Raw genomic sequence first — 25,491 nt, 5'->3', positions numbered from 1 at the left:
GCAAGCTGGGTCCTGGGTTGTCCCCTCTCCCCTAGCATGTCATAGTTCTGAGGACTCTGTCTATCCCTAAGGTGTTCTTATGAGCTCCTAATTCCCTAAAAATACTAGACATTCCAAGAAGTTTCACGGATAGCAGCCATGGCAGATGATTAACTTCCTCCAGTCATTTCACCTGGGTCTGCGATCTCTCCTATGCAAAATGAGGTTCAAAGAAAGAGAATGAGAATGAGAATGAGAATGAGAATGAGAATGATTATCGAAAAGTCCCTCCCGCCTCTGATATTCTTTAAGCTGCTAAGATTTGAAATTTCACTCAATGGTATCAGGAGGTTCTGCTGCTAGTTGAGATTTAGTCTACTTTAAACCAATGACAGCCAAGACAATTCTGAAATGGGCATTCGATCTGGTTTTTTTTTTTTTTTTTGAAATGGAGTCTCACTCTTTGTTGCCCAAGCTGGAGTGCAATGGTGCAATCTTGGCTCACTGCAACCTCTGCCTCCTGGGCTTAAGCGATTCTCCTGCCTCAGCCTCCTGAGTAGCTGGGATTATAAGCGCACACCACCATGCCCATCTAATTTTTGTATTTTTTGTGGATACAGGGTTTCACCATGTTGGCCAGGCTGGTCTTGAACTCCTGACTTCAGGTGATCCGCCCACCTCAGCCTCTCAAAGTGCTGGAATTACAGGCATGAGCCACCGTGCTCGGCCAGATCTTTTATTTATAACAGATGGCATAATATTTAGTACAAAATTCCCCATGATCAGAGATATTCAAGTGGAGGCGGGACAGTGGCTTGGTTGTTGTGTGTGGGCAACGGTGGGTGTGTATTATGGGAGTTGGTACGTTAGCATCCAAAGGGTGATTACACCAGGCAGTGTCTCATGTCCTTCCTCATATGGGAGCCTAACATGCAAGGGAGAACCAGGACTAGGTTGATATGACCTGGCTTTTACAAAACCCCTGGAGGAGGGAAAGAAATGGAGGCAGCATGTCAAAGCTTTGTCTGAGAAGCATTCCTTTCTCCAAAGCACCTGAGGCTCTGTCTTACAGATCCCCATGGACCTTGCATACCTCCATGGAAGCCTTTGCTCTCTGTATTGTGATCTATCTACAAGTACCTCCCACCTCAGACTGTGGGCTACTTAAGGACAGGGCTGTGATTCTACTCTTTGATGTATAATGTACTCTGAGCAACCAGCATAGTGGCAAGAGCATCATCAACATCAGTCAAATGTTGAAGGAAAGAGTAAAAGAATGAACAAAGAAATAATCTTGTTCAAGGCTGCAAACCACCAGTGACAGAGCCAATCTTAAACCAAGGCTTCCAGAATCTCACACTATAGCTCTTCACAGTCACTCTGCAAATTTCAAAAACAATGAAAGATAACATCCAAACTATTACCCATTTTGGTGTACACACCTGTCTCTAGATTTCAAGGCCTTTGCAGTAGGGACCAGTTACTTAATTCTTGTCTGGCCTTTACTAGTCAAAGGTATGTTCTTGGGCTTCATATGTTCTTGGACTTGCCACCACTGTCACCCCTCACCGCCCCTGCACCTCATAATATAACAGTGGCTTAATACAACAGAGGCAGGGCTCACCACATTTTATAATGGTGTTGGCTTATTTATGGCTTGAGAATTGCTTGAGATGCTGAAACTGGCCCCATATGGGATTCTAGGAGTAGAAGCAGCCCCTCCTCTTGGGGCTTCTGGGAACTACAGATAACTTTTTTAACGAATCAAAATACTAAAGAAATAACCCTCCCAACAGTTGTTATCCATTGCTCAACTCCCTGTAGAGAGCAGCCTGTGGAATTTGCAGCATTGTGATCATGTGCAAAGGGCAGCACCAGGCCCTGGTGGTGATAACAAGGAGGCATATTTATCTAACACTTCTCCCCCGGGGAGCCTGTTTTTCCTCCACTGCAGTACTGTGGCCCTCTTGGCTCACCCTGCTTGGTCCCTGACATGGCTGTGGAAGCAGATGGGTGGAATCAGAGAATCCGCCCAGACAGAAGGACCAAGGCACTGAGGGAGAAGATAATATAACGTGGCCTTTCATCTCCTGGGGTGTCCCTAAAGCAGGGAAGATTGCCATTCTCAAATAATTTCATAATCCTGATTTAAACTTGCCAACATTCCAGGAACCCAGAAAATAGACAGCAGTCCTCCATGGGGAGGCAAAAAAAGAGACAGGACAGATTTAAAGTATCAGGAGCAGGGCCTCGTGGGAGTTCAGATTGTGCTTGGCAAAGTCAAAACAGATGACACTTTAGAGCAGTAGTTTCCAAACCTTATCACCCAAAGAACTTGCTAAAGCACCGATTGCTGGTCCCCAACTCAGAGCACCTGCCTCAGTAACTCTGGGTTTATGTCTATCATATTCTCAGGTGATACTGGTCCAAGAGCCATGCCTTAGGGGGAAATAGCATTAACACCAACTCTAGTAAATTAGGCAAGATACCAGGAAGAACTTCCCAGTGCCAAGGTTAAACACAAGAATAAGATCAGGTTACAAAAGACAGTTGTGGAAATCTCCTGAGTTAGAGACTCATGTTTCTGAAACGGATCTGAATCTGTTCTGCTTAGCTACAAGGTAATTTTATCTACCATGGACTACAATCAGTTTCAATACAAGATTATAGAGCATCTCCAGGATCACAAGCACTCTGCTGGGCACTGTTATCTGCAATAGGCAGCGCTGGCAAATTGAGGACTGGTTGGTTTGGTTGTATCCTTGTCATAGACGGGGAAACTGAGGCTCAGAGATTCCTGCAAGGTCTGACAGCTGACATGAGGCAGAGACAGGATTCAAACTCACATCTCCAGTCTGATCTTGTCCCTTCTAGATATGAGGTAGGGAGCAGAGATGCACAGAACAGTATTTTCCTAAATTGTATACTTGAGACAGTGTCCTACAAGATATAAGATAAAAAAGAAGAGATTCAAAATGTCAAACAGTCAAATAAGTTTGAAGAAAACAAATGCAGCTGAAAAATCTTCTAGACTTCTCAGGTGTTTTAATTTACCTAAGCATGCAGTGAATCTCTAAGAGGAGGCTATGTAGCATTTCTCAAATTTGACCAGATAATCTTTTATTGAAAAACAGCTATTTAAATTTCAAGCGACATTCCAGTTGAGAGGAACACGGTCTGGAAACATCTGGCATGGATATTAATAAGGCAAAGAATTTATACCCCTAGTTCTACTTCACATACACTCACACATTTGGGATGAATGCGGAGCGGATATCTGGTATGATTCAAATCAGATTGGAACAGAGGACTTTTCAAGATCCTGCAACATTTGCCCAGGGCCGAGGCTTTAATGGAGAGCACCAGGAGCCCTGAGCAGGGTCCAGACACAGCCAGGTGCCACAGGGCCCGGTGGGCACCCCCTGCAGCCCACAATCCCTCCAGGGCAGGAGCCAGAGGCGTCTGGTCGTCATCTGTGCACCCCCGCAGGCTTCCTGACGTGAGAGACGATTCCCACCAGAACTGTTAGTCATTCCAGTTTCTCTCAATCAATTATTCACACTCCTGTTTGCTTGCTTTGAGAGAGAGGAGGGGGAAAAAAAGCACAGAAAAAGCCACAGGGGATGATACAATACAAGGGAGAGGGGAGAAAAGAAAGCTGGGGGACTTTTCTGGGCTGGGTATAGGATAGACCACTAGATGTGCTTTCTAATAGGTCACCTGCCTTTGTCCTCTTGGACAAAGCATACAGGCTGAGGATGTCTCCTTCTTTCCCTGAAGCCCAGAGAAGAGGAAGCGGGAAGAGGGTTAAGAGCACAGCCAATTGCAGGAGTCAGAAAGATGCATTCCAAGCTCCAGTATGAGCCCTTCATGGTTGTTTGCCTTGCCTGCTTGGATAATATTTGACCAGCTGAGGGGTGCAGGGTAGACACAAGAATCACAGCCCCTGCTGCTGCTGGCTTCAGGCTCTCATGCAGCCTACTCAAATCTCAGTTTCTTCCTTGGTAAAATGAGGATGGCTGTTCAAGCTCACCGGAAGGGATTCAAATGAGAACCAAATATGAGGTCCCCATGGCAGGGACCTCACACCTCCACCAGCCTTTCACCCTAAGCATACACAGTCAATTTTAACGAAAGGATCAAGATTTTTAAATTGTCATGTGTGGCATTTTGCAAATGGAGATTGCTACATCATCAGCTCATTAATAACAGAGAGTATTGGCACTGGCATGGTCTGCAATAATTGTTATCGCTATCAAAATGATCAGCAATGATACACTGTCCTTTGTATTCAAAGACAATGCTACTAACACAATGTAACAAGTGCTTATTTTCCATTGACCAATTATATATTGTCTATATATTGAGCTACCAATACATTTGAGAGAGTATTTGCAGTATGTGTATGTGAGTGTATATATATGTGTGGGTGTGCATGTGTATATTTATATACATATATAAACACACACAAGTATATGCATACACAAATGTAGTTATATATGATGCTCATGAACTTTTTTGCATGTCTATGTCTTAGCGTCTCATCCTTAAATAGGAATACAAGTTCTTATGGGCAACAATTTTCCTTTGTACTTCTTCTGTATCATCTTTAGTTCAAAGCAGGGTGCATCCTCTGTAGGAAACCCCTTAATACATTCCTGTTGGCAGTCAGGTTTATCCCAGCAGTGGGGAAAGGCTTGTATTGATCCTTCCATCCATGCTCCCTCTCTCTGAAGCCTACTCATGGCATGTATTGTGAGATGGCCAAGCCACCAAGCAAACCGTACAACCCACTTGAAAAAAGACCCCCTCGCTGCTGAGTTAATTAGCTGGCTGGCTGCACACACCGGGGTTGGACACGGATATTTCAAAGCATCTTCACCCTCAGACTTAAATGCTACCTAAAGCATTCCCTGGGATTCTATTTTTCAAAATTTATTTTTTCCAATACAAAAGTAATAAATGCTCATTAAAGAAAATTAAGAAAAAAATGTAAATAAATAGAAAACAATAAATAAACCACACCTCGTCCCATTTTCCAAGCACAACTACTGTTAGCATTTTGGTGGTTCTCTTTCCGGTTTTTATTTTATTCATTGTATCATGCTTTCTAATTGTCTCATGCTTTTTCATTGAATGTTATCACACAAGAATCAGTTACAAGATTGGCCTTTATAAACTAAGTTTTCAATGACTACACAAATATACCAAATCTACCTAACCATTCCCCTCTAAATGAGTATATATATCGATTCCAATTTTTGATAGGCTAAATAAATCCTGAAATGTGTATCTTGGTGATTATTACTCTTAAAACAAATTAGAATTGATTCTTTAAAAAATTGTCACTAGTTCAAAGGATCTGACTACTTTCAAGTCTTCCTAAATACTTACACATTGTTTTGCAGGGGTGTTGGACCAGTGAGAATTCCCAACAGCCATGTTTCAATGCACACAGAGCCAGTTTCACGTGGAACTCCTGGGACTCATTTCTGAACAACTATTTATAATGCTTTTCAACTCTTTCAAAGTCCCTGTTTTACCCATCCCTATGCAGGTGCACATGGCCTGTTACAAACCTCTGCCTCCAGAATACACACAGTCAGACACAGAGGGGATGCCTGCTCTCACTAAATCTCCAGCTTTGGGACTCACTTCCGGAGCAAGCACACAGATGAAGGTTCTCAAGAGCCCTCCTGATTCATTCCCTCCTATAGGCCAGGAACCTGTGGCACACCCTAAAGAGAATTACACTGTTGTGCATCCTCCAGGAACTACACAAAGTTTAGTGTGGTGGTTCTCAGCAACAGAACAAATCTACAGCACTTCCACTTGTTTTCAGGTAACCAGATTAGTACCAGTCTCTAATTTTACATCTTGCCTTCCTACACTCTTGACTACACTTTATTTCCCAGTAAGCTAGTAGAAATGATGGGAGCACATGACACCAAGTGTTCCCACTCCCTTCGCCACTCACCTCCTCCTCCCCACTGGCTTTATGGGAGAATTACGGAATCGTGCTGGATAGTGGCCATGCAGGAGACACTGCTCATGCTTGGTTGTAACCATAGTCTTAAGGAAAGGAGACTGAACAACACCAATTAACTTTTTTGGGGTGCTCTCCTAAACCAGATGCCAACAGATTTTTGCACATATGATCAGCTCAGCAGGCACTGCTGGCTTCCTTTTCTCTTCCTGCAGAGGCTGGGATGGTTCTGAGCACTGAGTTAATTACATGATGCTGCGGTAAGGTGGGCTCCATCCTCTCTGCCCTGTGTATGCACACACACCTTTAAACACAGATGAGCATACACACACACACACACACACACACACACAGTGGCCAGGTGACTTGGCTGCAGAAGTGGGTAAATGAGGATGAGGTTATCCTATCATATATCAGGAAAGAAATAGACCAGGTCCAAGAGATAACTATATTCCAATGGGAGAATCAGTTAGTTTCACTGACATTTACAAGTGATAACACCACATGAGTCAAACATGCCTACACTCCATTGTCCAAGAGTACCCATGGGATGCTTGGGCCAGGGAAAAGAGACCAGCTACCTAGCCAAGCTAAGCAGAGACACATTCTCCAAAGTCTTTTTTCCCTAAGGACCTGGGGTGGCAGAACATGAGCTATGATGTATGGCTGGGGTCACAGGGAGGTAGATGTGTCTCATCTGTTTCCATTTTTCAATATCCAAGGCTGACAACACACTAAACAAGCCTACACAGCTCTGAAGTTTTTCTCAGTCTGATGAACAGCTGGAGAACAGGACTTCCAGAGTCACTGCTGCTCTGTGGGATCGGGGTCCCGTCTGTAGCTCAAGGGTAGGGCAGAGGCTGGTACCAGGCATCTGGACAAGATGAAACCTTAGCAGACTTAGACCATGATGCACAAGATGTGCCCACAAGGCCCCTTATTCCCCTTCTCCTTTCCATTTACAGCAAATATGTATTACAGCACTGTAATACATATTTACTGAAATACAGTAAATATGTATTACAAAATGTATTAAGAGCCTCAAGGGCTATGGAGCAGAACTAACGAGGCCACAGTTGGAGTCCAAATCCTGGGTCAACCAAACAACTTTACTTCTGTTCCCTGGTCATGGATGTTACACCCGGCCCCAGGCATCTGGCTCAGCAAGCTGTATGGTGGCACGTGTCTTAGTAAGGGAAATGATCAGGACAGGATGCCTCGCCTATATACCTGAAAGAACAACCTCGAAGCCCCACCTTACCAAGTATCACTTTTTATCCAAAGGTCAGCATGCATGCGCATACGCGCACGCACACACACGCAGGCACGCACGCATGCATGCACGCATGCACACACACACACATTCTCAGTGACAAGCCCTCCTGTGGCCAACCTTGCCCCTCACTAATAATTTGCACAAATTAAAAGATAAAGCAGCTTAGGGTCATTCAATAAATCATAAGCACAAATCAAAATCTATCCACTCAATTAAATCTGAACCTAGCTGAAATCACATTGTTTTTGAACACTGAAGTGACTGATTTCCAAAGGGTGGAAGAAGATCATTCACCACATGGTTATTCAATATCAGCCCCTTTTCTCTGTGATTGTTAAACTTAATTAGTATTTAGTAAAGATGGCATGATGTTCCACAGAGCAGCGATCTTTGAGGGATTACCTCCAGCTCAGAAGGGCGGAATATAAAACCAATCAGTCCATTGATAGAGGGGCCCCATGAGCTGCCCAGCATCGAAACAAGCTGGGAAGAAAAGGAGTGAGTTTGAAAGGAATCCTGCCAGCCCTGCATCCCCAGGGTCATCCCCACCAGTCCTGGCCCACAGTGGTCCAAGAACAACAAAGACAGCTTCTGCAGGGAGAACACCGGGCTGTGTTTGTGTCTCTGACCACTCCCCCAGCAGTCTGGATCCTGCCAAATGACCGCTGGTCAAACACGGGCGGGCTCCAGCTGGTCTCATTCCTGTTATGACTGCACTTGGGTTCATTAACACCCAGCCCTCCCCTGTGGGCATACAAGGCAGGAAGCCTTCTCACTGGCTTGTTTTGCAGCCTGGCTTTTTCTTTCTCAGAAGTGGGCCAGGTGATACTACATTAGAGTAAAATCCTGCTTAGTGGGGAAGGGAGCAGGCTGCCCAGGCTTGGGGTGGACACCTCTGGGGCCACAGGCTCAGAGGCTCTCTGGCTGCCTCTCTTTTTGGTCTGCCTTTCCTAGCATATCCCCTTGGTACGTTAAACCGTAGTCTGAAATACCCAGGATTCTGTCGTGGAAAGAAAACATGGAGCCTGGAAAACAGGTGGGATGAGGATATTCTAGGGACCTGACTTGAGAGCCTCAGCAGGGATCATGTTCCCCAGGGTTGCCCCCAAAGACAGGACACTTGTGTGCACAAGCTGCAGAGCACCAGAGAATCTCAGGGACTGCAAAGCACATCACATGTCACATAGGCCAGGGCTTCTCAAACTGTTTTGAAGGGCCAGTCTGTAAAATTTCCCATCTATTGTAGATAGATACTTTTGTCAAATACTAGAAGAACAAATTACTAGAAGAGTGAAACTTAAAGCTGCAAAATACAAATGCATTGACTAAGCAATGGGATGTTGCATCAATATCAAATTGCTATATAGATTTCTAAATGCTCACTCTCAATGTCTGTACCTATCAGCACAGACCACTAACAACTTGTTCACAGAGTATATTCTGAATCGCACTGGTCTAGATCCTTGCCACTCAATGTGTGGTTCAAGGACCAAGATCATCATTACCTGCAAACTTGCAAGAAATGCAGAATCTCAGGTCCCACCTCAAACCTATTGAATAAGAATCTGCCTTTGCATAAAATTCCCAGGCAATTTGTGTGCATGTGAAAGTTTGAGATGTGCTAGAATAGACCAGGCTTCTGAGCTAATAGATTATGTTTTCTTCTCATCCAACCTTCACAACGTCTTTGAGTAAAGGAGATACTCAACGTTGAAGTGCCTTAACTAAGTTGGAGAGAAGAGGGGGTGTAAAAATTGGCAGGGTCTGCAGGCTGAAATGTTTTATGGGAGTTGAGTAACGGGCAAGAATGAAGAAAAAAAGCTAAGAAAACTGGATAGCTCATCTGTCGCCAGGTAACTCCATGGTTCAGAAGCTACCAGAGAATGACGGCACTCACTTGCCAGATCCAAAGGGAGCTCAGGAGAGTGAGCACAAAGGGCGAGAGACATTTATGAATCCAATATTGGGAAATGGGCATTGTACCAGGATGAAGCAGAGAGCCCAAGGTCAGGGTGCTGGAGGGGACAACTTGATTCTGTAATAGAGATCATGGCCCAAGCAGAGAGAGCAGGATGTTTATTTAGATCTTGTCTGCTTAGCTGGTTGACTGGCTGCAAGTCTGATTATCATTCACCAGGGCTTTATGCCCTCAGCCGGAACGATGTTCCTAATCTGCTCAGCCATTAAGGGCTCTCTGTACCCTGCTCTGTCTCCAGCATAGAGCCAGAGAGGCTGGAAGCTCCCCAGGGTCTCTTTCTGCACCTCCTTCCTGCGGCGTGTCTCTGCTTCTGTACGGGACTGCAGACCCACTTCAATCAATTCCCACTGACCAGCAGCCCAGATCTTAATGAAAACATTCAACCTGCACACAAGTTAGGAGAGAAGTCACAGCCCCCTCAGTACAGTTGAAAGGAAATCACAAGGAATATGTACAGATTTGTAAGAGACTTCTATCTCAGGGTGCAGGTGGGGGCCCTAGTTCCCTTTCGGAGCACTCTCCTACACCTGTCCTCCCTATTCCTGTCCCACCTGCACTGTGACCGTCACTTCAGTCTGACTTCCATAGGAGTTCTCTCCCCTTCCACCCAAAATCACCAATACACAGAGCTGGGGAGACCCTGGAAACTGATGACCCCCATGGTTAAGTGTCTCAGTCCAGAGTCACCCAGCCAGATTGTGTCCCTGCCTGAGATTAACACAAGAAAATGAATATGTAAGTCAATCATTCATATTAGTCCCAGTCACCAGATATTCCACCACAGTGATAATTTTGTACTCATTATTATATTGTAATAGTCTACCCTAACTAACAATTTTGGTTCAGAAAAAAAGGCTCCTTATTAATGTCTTTTCTGTGGTCCTGACCATGTATTTTTACCAATCCAACTAAGGGGTTCCAGCTGTTCAACATTTTGGAGAATAAGTACATATGAAGAGTTTCACCCAATTACTTCTCCCAGGGGATCCTAAGAGGCGTTGGGGCCTCAAGTTGGGATGACATTGGCTTCAAGGGTGGATAAGACAGAAACTGTCTCAACCTTTGGGTTGTAGAATTCAGGGTGGGATTATACTTGAAGTATAATAAATAAAACATAATAACAATAAAAAAGAAAAGGCCCCCACTGAAAACACAGCCATCATTAACTTCTCTCTCTGGCAAAGTAAGCTCCAGGATGTGCCACAGCATGGCCCCTGCTTCTCTGCCCCATGAGTCCCAGCCCCCTTCTGCCCACCAACCATCCTCCTCAGTGTTTCCTGAGACATGCCCAGCCACACCCTGCCTTTCAGCAGTTATTCACACTCCTTGAAAGTCCCAAGGACCTTGTACTTCCTCACATTGGTTGGGCACAAGCTGGGCAAAGGCTTTTCCTTTCTCCTTTTGTGCTTTTAATGTTGAAAAATGATGTCTGTAATAAGACAGGAAATTCTTTGCTGGTGACTCAAAAGCTGGTAAGCACAGAAGGCAGTGGATGGGAAGGAACGCAGAGAGCAAACTCGAGTTATTTCTCCCTGTACCACAGCACCATAGTCTTAGGGAGTTTCCCTTTTACCCCATCCTTTTCCTTTTGAGCAAAGCAAAGGGATGATGGAATCTAGTTTCTGCTTAGCCTCAATGCCAGTTAGCATTATTGGAAAGGAGATTCTGTGCCCAGCCAGGAGGATGGAAGAGTACCAGTGGCTGGCAGGAGCAGGCATGTGCACGTGTGTGCATGTGTGTGTGTGTGTGTGGCTACGCTGCAAGGTGGCATCAGGTAGGTGACATGGGAAATGCAACGCCTAGCATCAGGCTCAGGGCAGGAGAACTGGGGCTAGGGGAACCCACTTCCCTTCCCTTACTTGATCTCCCCCATAGTGACTGGCAAAGCATGTTGAAGAAGAAGTAGAACCTCCTTGCATTTGTCTTCTGTTACTAGGGACAGCTTGTGCTGATAGGTTCCAATTTCTTCTGTGGTTCACCCATGTGAACTAATGGGCAACCTCAAGGGATAATGCAGGATCCCGGGGCTAGCAAAAGTAAAGCACCCTTATAACCCTTTAGCCTGAGGGAGCAAGGAATGGGGATGGTTATTGGAAGCTGAAAGGAGAATCGCGTAGGGCAGATCACTTTGAGAAGTGATCTTAGGTAGAGGATACAGCCAATCCCAGGCTACCTAGCAGTGGTGGACAGTGGGTGGGAGCGGAGTGCTAAAGGTGGGGAACTAGTGTGAATTAATCTCCAACCTCTATCCTTTCCACCCCACTAGTCTCCTGCTGGGGTCCTCACTGTCCAGGTCATCCAGTAGTCAGAGGCCAGGAAGGCCACTGAGGCAGACTCCACAGTCTTTGGAGGGCACAAGGCTCTGGAGCATCAATAAAAGTTTCCTGGAATGGCTGGGCCTGGTGGCTTACGCTTGTAATCCCAGCACTTTGGGAGGCTGAGATGGGTGGATCACCTGAGGTCAGGAGTTCAAGACCAGCCTGGCCAACATGGTGAAACCCCATCTCTACTAAAAATATGAAACATTAGCCAGGCACGGTGGCAGGTGCCTGTAATCCCAGCTACTCGGGAGGCTGAGGCAGGAGAATCACTCGACCCTGCGAGGCAGAGGTTGCAGTGAGCTGAGATCACACCATTGCACTCCAGCCTGGACAACAAAAGTGAAACTCGGTCTCAAAAAAAAAAAAAAAAAAAAAAAAAGATTCCTGGAAGAAGCACATGTTAGTGTGCGTAGGAATTACTCATTGATATTTCTGTCCTCCTAGAACGTAATTTCCTGGAGGGCAGCATCCATGTGCCAAGGACATCATGGGCACTTTAAAAATATTTATTACACTAATAAGTGTGCGTATGAAGAAATGGAGGAATGGAAGGGTATCACGGAGGCAACAAAGTTAACTAGCCTTCATGCAGTCTGTAAATGTGCACCTGCTATCAGAAGGCCCTGGCCTGTCTTTCAGATGCTCTCTGAAAAGTGCAGACATTGTTTCTCCCAATCTGTCCTCACAATCTTTCCAGGGCTGCCACTCCCTGAGTTTCTCAGGTCTCCTGGGTTCACAGTCATGATACTCCAAGCTGGCAGGAGGCTCACCCCTGGCGGGTGATGCTCCAGGCAGGTAACCAGGTGCCCCAGAGGCTCTGGCAGTTGCTGTCTGGCCTCAGTGCTCTTCTGCAGCGAGGTACAGTGCAGAGCTGAGCATCGCGCATTGCTGTGTGCCCTGCTTGGCAGTTACTGTGGCAACAGCCAGGCTTCAGCCTCTCCTAGGCTGTCCTGAGGAGAAGGGGCCGCTGTTGGAGGCTACAGCAATCCTGTGAGGCACAGCCATCCTGGTCATTGTGCAGGTCCAGGCATCTCAAACCAGTGAGTGGACACAGACACTGGAGTCCTGTTGAACCCCAGGCTGGCCAGGAGACAAAACAGGCGTGATCATTCACAAAACCCAGCAGCCCTAGAAGATGCCACCTCCCTGTGTCCATCTGAGCACCCAGACCCCACAGCAGAGGATCTCCTCCAGTTGGCATGAAGGCGCTTCACAGCTTCCTCTGTATCCATGCCCTACTCCATCCCACCCTACCCCATGCCCCAGCCAAATAAAACTATTGCAGTTCCCCATACCAGTTGTCTGTTTCCTCCTCTGAATTTTCTCATGCTGTTCCTCATCCTTTTCGTTGGAAATGTTCACTTATCCTCCAAGGCCTAGCTCATGCTCACCTTCTCTATCAGCACCACTGACCCCAGCCCCACCCACCCAAGAAGATTCTCCCACTCCCCATTCTGGGTTCCTACAGCGGGTGATAAATCCCACTCCCCTGCCAGACTGTGTCTCTCATCTGATTATCAGCCCAGCACCTAAGGCAGTGAATGGGCTTTACCCCAAGAACCCATGATCCAGAGAGGGTGCGTTGGCTTTAACCTGGGTGTCCAACTAAGGAGTCAAGAGCAAACAGCCCCACATATGAACCTGGATTTGGGCATGGCTGATTACCATGGGAGCACCCTCCCTCCCAACAAGCTCATCACTCAAGTCCGAATTTTGTTACCTACACATTCATTCATTCATTCATTCACTCATTCATTCATCTGAGAAATATTTAGTGAGCTTAACACTACACAACACTGTGCTAAGCACTGAGAATACAGAGTGCAGCAAGACATAGTCCCTGTTCTCTCGAAACTCCTAGGCTAGGAGGAGAGGTAGAAGAGTAAGCAGACATGGCAAGGGAAGTGGAGAGGAGGGTGGGAATCCAAAGAAGAGGCCCCTGACTCCATGTAAGAGAGAAACTGGACATTTAAAGGCTTGAAGTTCAGCCTGGATGAAACTGGCAGAGCGGGGCGGCACCAGGACACTGAGCCATCTTCAGAGCATGGCAGCAGAGCCCAGGCTTGACTCAGAATTGGGGCCGTGTAACAATCCAGGCTCTTCTGCCAACTTACAACAAGACCTATTAAAGATTCCAGGCACAGTGGTGTTGAGACGCAGACCACTAATTTGCACCCCACCCTCTTTTTTTTTTTTTTTTTTTTTTTCATGTTAACTGGCATCTCTGCCTGACCTTCCCCAATCCTCTGACAACCTCGGAGTCTGCCTGGCTAGCCGCCATCCAGATTTCTTTTTCTTTCTCCAAGCCCTGGCCAAGACCCAGGACACATGGGAGAGGGGGAAGGGAACAGTTTGTGCTCATGCAAAGCTTGCTCTTGCATTCAGCCCCTGGGCCAGGATGGGGCCGAGTTTCCTCTGAAGCAGTGCCCAGCCAGTAGGGCTGCCTCTGTCCTACCCCCTCGAGACACCCAAGCCGATTTGGTGCAGATGGCACCAGCAGATGCCAGTCCCTAGGAGGGTCCCTCCTCCCTAGCTAATGAGGGGAGCAGGTGAAGGGACCAGAGAATGTGATCAGGAGTGAGAAGTGAAACAAACACTAGATTGAGTTAGGAACCTGGGTTCTAGTCCCAGCTCTGCCACAAATAGGCTGTATGACTTTGGGCAAGTCACTTCACCTCTCTGACCCTGGGTGTCCCTGTTGTCTGAGTCTGTGATTCTAGCTGTCAGAAGTGCAAATACTGCTTTCGAAAGCAAAGAAAACTGGGTTTTCACTTCTACTCTGCTGTTAACCTGCTGTGTGATTTTGGGTCAACTCCTTCACCTCTCTGTGCTAAGATTAGCCATCTTTTAGAAGTCACATTGCACACAACATGAAATTAAAACCAAGTTAGTGTGAGTCCAGGGGCATGAATGAACCCAGGAAGAAATCATGAGAATCTATGAAGAACTTTTCCCCACTTTTTCCCACTACCCCTGCCCTGGGATTCTAGTCATGAGGAAGCTGCTGGTCCACCCACTGTGTGTGCAGTCCTGCTCTGAGCTCCTGCTGTTCTTCCCCTACTTAAAATATCCCTCTGCTTTGCCAGAATTCTCTGAGGCCATCTGTGGCTCTGATCCACCAGTCAGGTGAGCTCTGGGACCAGCCCTGGGGATTCTCAGCCTTCAGGGATCCTGGGCCTCATCACGTGCGGATATAGTTCTGCCTTTCTGGGGTAGGTGTGGCTGCACACTCCAGCAAAAGTGAAGCTGCATCTCTCTGCAGTCTTACAGCAAACGGGTAGCCACCACAGCTGCTGATAAACAGCTAGGAGAGCTACTGACCAAATAACCCACTTTCCACTCCTGGAAATCATTGGGGAAACACTCAATTAAGCATTCAGGTATAGGTTTAGACTTGAGTGGAAGTCACAGCCTGCCCTCCAGGCTCCTAGAAATCACCGGTTTGCGGCTGTTGCAGGATAACAGGACCATGAGTTTTATGGGGGCTAGTTGGCATGGCTGAGGACAAGGGGCTGGCTGGTGGCCTTTCAGGCAGAAAGGAAGATGAGGAGTGGGGACAAGATGAATAAGCACTTTCTTTAGAGTCTGAGGCACTGTAAGAGGAAGAAATCAATGGAAACCTTGGGAGGGACCCCAGAGAGAGTCCTGCTGAGAGGGGGTGCCAGCCCGATAAATCTGATGATGTAGCACTGAGTGGGGGGCACAAAGTCCTATTTGAAGTATCACAGGGAGGCTGGCATGTGTATCCCACCTGTGCATCTCATGTCTGGCCATGTGGCCCCTGACATGCTGCTGGGCAGAACCAGAGGGAATCTACAGTCAGTGAAACCCTGGCACCCATGCAGGCTGCCTCTGATAAACAGACAGCCTGGAAGCTGGGATCCTCAATTAGCCTCTTATAAAGAGGGGAGAATATTACTTGACTTTCTTTGCCTCCCAGAAAAAGCAAGAAGCCCAGATGCAAATGTAATCCATAACCACTCACTCTAGAAGGAATGACCAGGGCCTCCATGGCTGGGAAACAAATGACGAAGCCAGTTAGCAGCCTGATTCCAAACGAGTGTTTCTCCCGTATACCTCTGCCTGTACACATGTTCAAGACACAGAAAGCTTTCATTGTTTGGGGGTGTTTTGTTTTCTCGCAAATTATGGGCAACTGGTATCCCAAGAGCTGCCATAGTTTGGTGAGCTATAAATTTCGGATCCTTTAAGCCTCACTGGAGAAAGACAGTGATGTTGCCTGGGGGCTTCCTGGGACACACAGCTGAACCAAAATAGGCTTAGGGTAAATGCACCCTAGAGATGGGGAGCCAGTGATCAAAGTGATCACATCAAGAGAAAGCCTTCAGCCAGCCCCCTGGGATATCCCCACCATGGATGGGCAGAAAGGACTCTGGGGACTCAGTCCAGATACTGAAGAGTAGATGTCACGCTTCAAAAACTGGGGAGTTCATAAAAGGAACGGGGAGACCTATGGGTTCCCTAGGTATCTATGCAAGTTTCTGAAAGAGACGAATAGCCAACACGTATGTAGCACTCATATATATTAACTCTAATTTTCACAACAGCACTGTAAGATAAACAGTTGACTTTCTTTGTCTCCCAGAAGAAGCAAGAAGCCCAGATGCAAGTGCAATCCATAACCACTTGCTCTAGAAGGAATGACCAGCGTCCCCATGGCCGGGAAACAAATGATGAAGCCAGTTAGCAGCCTGATTCCAAATAAGGTGCTTTATTTACCACATCCTATTTTTATCCACACTTGATAGATAAGGAAGCTAAGTCACAGAGAGGTTAAGTAGCATGCCTAAGGTCAAACAACTGATTAGTGGCAGGGGCAGACTTTGGTTTTGGGGTTTTTTATTTCTTTTTTTTTTGAGATGGAGTCACCCCTGTCACCCAGGATGGAGTGCAGTGGCACAATCTCAGCTTGCTACAACCTCTGCCTCCCAGGTTCAAGCAATTCTCATGCCTCAGCCTCCCAAGTAGCTGGAATTCCAGGTGTGTGCAACGATGGCCAGCTAATTTTTTGTATTTTTGGTAGAGGACGGGGTTTCACCATGAGATGGGGCTGGTTTCAAACTCCTGGCCTCAAGTGATCCACTCGCCTCAGTCTCCCAGTGTGCTGGGATTACAGGTGTGAGCCACCGCACCTGGCCAGCAGGGCCAGACTTTGAACCTGAGGAGGCTTCTCCCAAAGCCCGTGCACTCTTAACCACGGTGCAATGCAGCCTCTCCAGAGTAAAGCAGGATGCTGGCTTCTTTAGGGAAAGACCCTGCCTTGGTGTGGGAACCAGAGCCTCCGGGGGCGACCCTGCCCCACACCTGCCTGGGGCCTAGGGAAATCCTGCCCCAAGATGCAGACACAGACAGCTGCCACTCTGACAGCTGGCCCAGGGATGGGGGCTGGGGATATCACACCACCCGCATTCTCTGCAGGGATACCCAGCCATCCGTTTTAGGCTAAAAGTCTTCTCCACATCTCAGTCTTCCCCCAAATTTTACAAATACTAGAAGATAAAAGCACAGGAACCAGCATGAATGAAGTTGGTTTTTAAGAGACAGTGTTTAACATCAAGATCCTTCTGATGTGAGTAATTTGGATTCTGATGCAATTCTGGATTGTTTGTTGAATTATGCATCAGCAGCTTCTGTTGCCGTAAAAAGCGCCACCATCACTCGAGCTAATCTGAAACCTGCAGCAATGAAGCCAGTTGGGTGCACAGTTTGGGTACTGAGATGTGTCTTTGATGACAGTGAACCAGCAGAAGGAGAGAAACAGACACAAGGGGAAGTGGAGAGCAGGTAGTAGGAAGAATTAGGGGAACGAGGTGGCATTAGGTGCTTTATTTACCACACACTCATGAGAGTTCCATGCCGGGAGAAAGAAAAAACCCAAAGAGGTGAGTAGACATCAGTTTCCCCCAAATCTGTGAAATTCCACAGGACACCGAAAGACAGCAACAGAGAAAACCAGGGATTCATCCTGGCAAAGGATGAAGCTGCTCCTAGACTGTCAAAAGGCCACTGTCTCTACCACCTGAAATACGATGTTCTCCTTCAAGCCCTCGACCTATGCTGGGGGCCTTCCTACTGGGCCAAGGGCAGTCACAGTCATCATTATTAATTATTTTCTCAGTGTTTTAATATCTATTGTGGGCCGATATCCTTATTTAAAAGCAACAACTAAGGACAGTATGCCTATCTGACGAAGGGCACAGGGGAGAAAGGTGATATACCTAAAATCATATGACTGCTTAGCGGCCAGAAGGAAATTGGAATTCCAGTCTTCTGACTGCCAGTCACCTTCTCTTTCATCACTCTGGGCACTGCCATTTCAATATGGAGGCTCCCAGGATCTCTGACAATCCATCAGACCCATTGCTTAGGCTGGGAATGCCAAGTCCCGTGCCTGGAGCAGCAGAAAGCAAAGGCACCAAAGCCCCAAGCTAAGCCACCTAGTCCAAAGTCATGCTCTGCCTCTAGTACAGTGTGTCCCTGAGCAAGTTATGGAACCTTGGTGCCTCAGTTTCCTTATCTGCCAAACAGGCCTGGTAATAGTTCTTGCTTCATTGAATGAGATGATCCATTTCACACGTTTAGATCAATGCCAAGCAGCTGTAAAGCAGACACTAAATATAATCTGCCATTTTCATTATTAATATTCTCCTGCGAAACTGTTATGACTTCAGAGGACTGATCCCAAAGCCGGCCAGGAAGACCCTGTTGAGTGTTCTGCTCTCCCGAAGAGCCCACGTCCTCACTATCACAGGTTCTATTTGGTGTCCCAACAAGGAACCACATGTCCAAGGCGGCTAAGCCAGGAGGGCCCTGGGTGTGCGGGAGTCAGCTCTGTGGAGATGCCGTCCATGCTGGGTCTGATGGGAACCCCAGCTCTGCATTTGTCCTTTTCACAAAGCCAGTGAGCCAAAACCACCCTCCCGGGCTGGCCCAGTTTAAGAGCCTGGGCTCCGGGGACGCAGGGAGGCTCCTCAGCCCAATTATAAATCAATCTAGCAGCACTCACTGAGGCCATTGCCATAAATGGCTCTAAAAGCTCAGCCTCTTTCGGCCCAGTAGGCTCGGGGCTCCAGGATTAATGAGCATCAGCTGCCGGCAGGCTGGTGGGGACAGATGCCGACCTAATGAGCATGGTGGCCCAGCCCTCGCCAACTCGAGGTGGACAGGGCTGATGAGCAGGTGTCATTGTCATGATGCCCCTTTGCCACGTGTCACTTTGAAAGGCAGGGCTGTTGTCATCAAGTGGCGTCTTATTACCCTACCTCAGGACACCCACAGGAGATTCTAAAGGCTGTCCACAAAGATGGCCTTTGTGGCTGCCACATCCACTCCTCGGCTGGTCCTGGCACCAGGTTTTTCTCAAGGCCTCTCAATAGCAGGGCTGGATAAGGATCTTAGAATCCTGGGCATCCCCTCCCACCCCATGCCATCTGATTGGTGCTGCATTGAAGTCCCTGCTAGAATTTCCCTCAGTCATGTCTCTATTACACCCACGGGCTTCAAGTTAGCCTGGAGTATTTACACACGGTTTTGCAGATTCCAATGGATTCAAACGGGCGCAAGTGCTCAGCATCACACTGGTCACCAAAGGGTCACAACCCAGTCCCCACAAGACTTATCAGCTTGTATGTCAGTCAAAGACTTACAAAGGGACTGATCATAAGCATAAAACATAGCAACAACAAAAATAGTCATGATCACTTCTTGAGCATTTATTTTGTGGCAGGCACTGTTCTCCACTCTTTATATGTGCTGGCTTATTTAGCAAATGTGAATGAAAGACTCTGAATAATAAGAGTCACATTATATTAAGTCAATGCAGGTGAAGCAAAAAAAGGAAAGATCACTTTGGCTGACTGGAGAGATCGAGAGGCTTCACAGGGGAGGCGGGACCACGCTGGTCCTTGTGGGGTCTGGGAGGGGTGTTCCTGAAGCAGAAACAGGCACACCCGGGCAGGGCTGCAGTGAGTCTGCTGAAGGTCACACGTCTGTGCTTTGGAGGGCAGAGCTGCAGGGCCACAGGTATATTCATTGTAGCGGGCTCTGGCATCTGAAAATGTTGTTAGAACGAAATTTCAAAATCAGGTTTTATTCCTGATGAAAGTGGACTGCTCTTAACTGTGGCTTCACTGCTTCTTTTCCATTTCTGTTTGGAGTGTGATTTCTTTAAGGTGAAATTCACACACAGTGAAATGTGCAGATCTTCAGTGCACACTTTGATGAGTTTTTGACAAATGCCTTCACCTGTGTAACTAACAATCCGACCGAGATCTAGAATACTTTCATGGGCATGAAAGGGGAGGAATGTGACCTTTGTGATCAGATTGTCCCATACCTACATCTTCTGGGCATTCGTAAATTGGAATAAATCAAAATAATCAACTTCCTCCCTTGCCCCACCCAGTTCACCTCCTACCCCAGGAGAAAAAATAAAATAAAATTCATCCACATCTAAACAGACAAATGCCTAGTCTGTCTTTGTGTTTGTTAGCTTTGTGCCCCAGAACCAAGCTTCATACCAGGCACAGAGTGAGTGATCCATACGTGTTTCTTAAAAAAAAGGAAGGAACTAACATCCTCAGATTAAAGTCTCCCAGGAAATAAAGGACTCCACTTTCTCTAAGTTCCCATGTGATACTGACAATTATGATGCTTTTCTGTCCCCTCTCTTGAGGTTAGGAAGGAGTCCCTAGGAGGATGCAGAAGAGTATCCTGTCCTGCGACCCACCTGTCACCCAGGCTCTTGTGTTCTCTACAGCCAGTCCATCTCAGGCCTCAAATTCCATACATTTCACAAAATCAAGCAGGTAGCTTAAGGTCCTCATCTCTCCTCCCCACTATTCAGCAGACAAAATCTGAGACATAATGTACCCCAGCCTCAGACATGCTCACCCTTCCTTACCAGGCCCTGTGTGAATGGGCCAGGCCACTCCTTGATGGTTTTCAGGCAAAATGCATGAGAACAATCCCAGGAAAAAGAGAAGCCTCTAGGGGTACCATCCATATGCATGCCATGCATTTCCTTCCTAGCCTCACCAGGATTTTGGGTGTGGCGGAAGAGACTCCCCAAACCTTTCATCCTGCAAGTCCCTAGATGTCCTCCTCGGGAAAGCTCCCTGTGCACAGCTTGCGGGAGACTGCAGGCTTATAAACAGCATAAGCCAGCATTCCAATCAGATTATTTCTCACTTGCAATATTGCACAAAGAGAAAAAAATAATGCTGAACATTCTGTTCGTGGAAGAAAAAATAGCAGGAGAAAACTGTCACGTTGTTTGGTCTATTTTCAATTTCATTCCCAAGCCCTGCAAATAGCTATCTGTGCAAGCAGGCCAGAAGAGGACTCCAGCGACCTGACATGCACGATCTCAAATCAGGTCTCCAGGACCTGTGGAAAAGGGAGAGACCTTTGGCTGGCACATATCTACACATGTGATAAAATTGCACAGGACTAAATACACACCCACCAATGCAAAAACTGGTGAAATCTGAATGGATAAGCTTGGTGGGTTGTACCAGTCAATTTTCCATTTGTGATATTGTACTATAGTTATGCAAAATGTTGCCATGTGGAAGGGAGAACTGAGTGAAGGGTACAGGAATACCTCTGTACAATTTATTGCAATTGCATGCAAATCCAGGATTATCTCAAAAGGCAAAGTTAAAAAAATGTGCTTCCAGGGTCTGATTTAATGGGACTAGGGTGCAGCCTGAGCATCAGAGTTTTAAAAGCTCCCCAGGTGATTGTAACGTGAAGCCCAGGCTGAGAACCTCTGCTCATGGAGGAAGGTGGGACACACATACGAAATCCAAAAACAGATGTGATATAGTACCAAAGGCTTCATAAATACCTGTGGAGTAAATCAGTGAACTGCTGAACAGATGCAAAAGGTTGGAGAAATTCATGTAGGATGAGGGAAGGCTTCATGGTGAAGTGGGATTTAACCAGGACGGGGCAGAATTGGAGAATTCAAGGAAGGGAAAGTGCCCTCTAAGCCAATAAAGAAGGGCTCAGAGATGGTGTGGCCATGCTGGGGAGGAGGGGAAGAACTGAACTTGGGGACAGCTGAGGAGTGAAGATGGATAAAACTTCTCATAATAAACTGGCTGTATCCCTCTGCTTAGAAGAGTGGATCTTTTCAAACACCTGAACCAGCTCTAAGTCCCTGCAAATTACCAACAGCAATTTTCAGCAAAAAGCCAATTCCCCAGAAGGCACTTGGCATCTCTCAGAGAAGCAAAAGAGGGAGATGCTGGAGAGGCTTCAGAATATAGTATTGATGGGTATAAAAGTAAGCAGTCCTTTTCATGGTTCATGTCACTTTGTCTGACTGCACTTCAACTAGCCTTAGATTCCCCAGTCGAGAACAGAGCCAGGTGCTAGAAAATACCAGAAATGACCTGGGAAACAGTAAAATAGAAATCTCAAGCCTACATACCAAAGCAAATGCACTTGACTTAGCAGGTCCCTGGAGTAATCATGCAACACCTCTTTATTCTTATTTTATACACAAGTCTAATAAGCTTGAGTATCTGTTTCCAAGCCCATAGTAAATTAAAAAGAACAAATTAATGGCAGCAGGAGAGCTGCATCAGACAGGATCAGTGACAACAGTGAGAAGTGACAAGTGACAGACATTCTGACGGTAGACGGGGAGACAGAAAGCTATAAAAGGTAACTTGGGGCACTCACCTAACACGAGGAAGCCACCCTCGCAAGGCAGAGGGGCTCCATTGTAAAGGTGGAGAAAGGGCTTTAAGATACTCAAGTCCAAGTTCTAAATGCCTTGGAGAACATCTCTTTACTTTTTCCTGTTATTAGTTAATCCAACATATACACAGTGGAGAGGGGCAGTGTGCTGCTGCAGGCTGCCACTGTGGGAGGGGCGGCTGGCTAATCATCTTATTGCAGGAAATACTCTCTGCCAAAAACACAGCTCCCCTCTCAAAGCCTGCTTTCTCACTTTGTAGCACTGGCCACTGCCATCGCAGGGTATGCAGAGCAAAGGGCAGGCTGCTCCTGAGCTGCTCAGTCCATTGGATCAATCAGGTTTAACAAGGAGGCATCCGAGGACCAGGAGAAGCACCTCCTACATTATTACCACAGCACCATCACTTTGCATGAGACAGGTCTGGCTGGGAATGCCACCCCTAGCGTGGCCAGAAACTGTGTGTCCTTGACCCAGTTGCTTCATTTCTTGTGCTGAGCACGCCCACCCATTCACCCTCAATCCAGAGAGCTAATGTTGAAGAGCTCATTAACAAAACACAAAACACTCAGCTGACCCACTGCCACCATGCAAATATGTAATAACTGGATCTCTCTTCTCCCGCAGCTAACCTCGAGCATCTCTTCTTGGCCAGCTGCGTTGCTTTGGCTCTCTGTGTGGTTCAGAGCCAGAGAGGGGAGGCTGGGCAGCCCCTTCCATGCCAACATCCCAGGATGCAGTGCTTGGAGCAGGAAGATCAGAGAAGATGATCTCTCCCACTGCACAGAACCCAGGTCCTCGCCCCAGACTCAGAGGCCCTGACCCCTGCTATGTTTGGCCCCCAAAAGCAGCAGGGAAGGGAATGGAGGTTCCAAACCTAAGCATCCTATGCTGGCAATGCACTGCCCTCTCAGGAGCCCAGCACTCAATCATGTTCTCTCTTGGGAATGCCAGTGTCCCATTTTCATCCAAATGTGAAAGTTGAAAAAGAAAAGTCAGGCAAGGGAGAGAGGCTTTTAAGATCTCCCCTACTCAGGGGAGGAGCTGGCAGCATGAGCCTAAAACCAGGCAGGTGGGTGAGGGGAGGGGGCCCTAATTGCTGCTAAAGATCACTGGGGGGCCCTAATGACACCTGAAAGTCTTCCGTGGATCCTCAGGCACAAAACATAAATCATCTCCCTCTCACTTCTTACTGATCGCGTTTGCTTGCTGTGTCAGCTGAATTCCCAAATTGGCCTGGGTTTAAATTGGGACTTTTTTCCCCTGCCTGGCCTGGCTTTTTCTCCACTCTCTCTCTCCAACCTCCTCCCACCCCACGCAAAGTGATGACGGAGGAATCTGCCTGCCGACTCCAAAATGCAGGTTTGTGGCTTCACTTTGTGGGGTGGGAGGGAAGAGGCAGAGAAGGGGGAAGAGGGTGTTTGGGGGCTGACATTGGGGACAGAACCTGAGGGATCAGGAGGGAGAAAATGGCCAACTGGACCCACTTGCAGACTTTTGGTGTTCAGTCACTCTTACAAACAAACCCCTTCTCAGTCCCCAGGGCAGCCAGGAGAGTCTGCATCAGACATGCTCCATTCACAAGGGGCAGGACTCAGGAAGTGCAACAGGGAAGTTCAGAGTGGGATAAGGGATTTGTAGTTGGTCCTGCTGTTCTGGGGAGCAGAGATTCACCCAGGCTCTGTGGGTGCCAGGAGACAAGACTTTCTTTCTTTCACTTCTTCTGTTTCCGCGGGTCTCCAAGCACCTCCATAACACAGGATGGGTCAGAGCCCATTGAGGAATTAACCCAGAGGCCTTGACCCTAAATAGCTCCATGAGAAGGCTGAACCTCTAACCCTCCAGGAGGCTGATGTGAGGCTACACACAATGCCACCAGCTCTGATGGGCCCGCCCAACACAACTCCAGGAAATGTCCCAAGAAAGCTTTCCAAAGACCCCTTTTCCTAGAATATGGGAGACTCCCCCCAGCGACTTCATCACTCAAACCCCAACCAGGACGATATGCAGCCTCCTCAGCCTTTGTGAGGCAGAGGAGGAGGCTGCTGGGTCTCCTCCACCACTGTCACCAACCAGCCCTCACAGGCCCAGGGCCAGGAGACCACCCTCCACCACTGTCACCAACCAGCCCTCGCAGACCCAGAGCCAGGGGGCCACCCGCCACCACTGTCACCAACCAGCCCTCGCAGGCCCAGAGCCGGGGGCAGTGGGCAGGTGGCCTCCCACTGGGTGGCAGAACAGGATGGCCACACGACCAACATGGCTTGCTGGTGTCACAGTGTCCCTGTTACATGGACCTGGCAGTGTACCAGGTGACATGGAAGCCACACGCTACAGGGTAGTGATTAAGAATGAACTCCCAAGTAAGACTGCTGGATTGGAACCCTAATGAGCAATGTGACCACATTATTTAACTTTCCCAAGTTTTGTCCCCTGTTAAAGGGGGTGACAGTAACAGCGCCACCTGATAGGGGTATAGAGATTGAGATAATTCATGTAAAGTTCTTAGAACAGTGCCAAGCTGGTGTAGATTGTGATTATTATTCTGATGCCGACTACTACGATTATTATTATTCTCCCTGTGATCCAGGAGACCAGAAGGTATAGAGGGTGGAAGGATGAAGCTGCAGGGGGAGTATTGCACAGGGTGGGGTGCTACTACCTTCCTGTCACCCCAGTGTCCCCACTGGCTTCCCCGGGCTGGTCCTCCTTGTTGTGAAGGACCTGAGTCTGACATTGTACTTTAAAATAACATCAGGGGGATCCATCGTTTCAGAAAAATAAGAGAGGGCAGCTGAGAGGGTATGGGTGTGTGTGTGCGCGTGTGTGTGTATGTGCATGTATGCATGTGTGTGTGTGTCGGACACATTCTCTTCTGAGGGATGTATGTTTTCCACTCCATAGCTCTCAGAAGCTGTTTGCTAAAACATGGTGCTCCTTGCTTGACCGAAAGCAGGAGGCAGGGCAGTGGAGCCTGGGCCTTGGTGATTAAAAGTCTGGTTTGAAATGGGCTACAGCAATGCAGAGTTTTGGGTTCCTTGTACACTGATAAGGCAGACTTAGGCTGTGTCTACAGCTGCTCCTACTTAGGAAATCCTAGTAGTGTGATTCCATACCTGCCACACTGGACTCACCATGAGATGCTGAGCCAGCCACTCCCTTTTCTCTCTGATCTCACTCTTCCTTGATTAAACTTCCCTGCTCCTTCTTCCCAGAGGAGCA

The 25,491-nt window shown here is 47.5% G+C and overlaps 1 protein-coding gene across 2 annotated transcripts in view; it reads right to left on the bottom strand.

The window, feature by feature from the left end:
- The window catches only part of PLXNA4 (plexin A4), a 522,503-nt gene that overhangs the window by 256,463 nt on the left and 240,549 nt on the right, over window positions 1-25,491 (bottom strand). The window contains exon 4 of one of the 2 annotated variants that reach the window (XM_010367886.2): window positions 5,034-6,839. The exons of the other annotated variant lie outside the window; for it this stretch is intronic. Within the exon in view, the coding sequence (XP_010366188.1) occupies window positions 6,732-6,839 (108 nt within the window). The 3' untranslated portion in view covers window positions 5,034-6,731. Of the gene's footprint in view, window positions 1-5,033; window positions 6,840-25,491 lie in introns of those variants that run through there. 2 annotated transcript variants of the gene reach the window in all.

Source organism: Rhinopithecus roxellana, chromosome 6 (assembly GCF_007565055.1).
Source record: "Rhinopithecus roxellana isolate Shanxi Qingling chromosome 6, ASM756505v1, whole genome shotgun sequence".
NCBI lineage: Eukaryota > Metazoa > Chordata > Mammalia > Primates > Cercopithecidae > Rhinopithecus > Rhinopithecus roxellana.
Note: the sequence above shows the minus strand (reverse complement) of the source record. Positions and strands in the feature narration are given on the sequence as shown.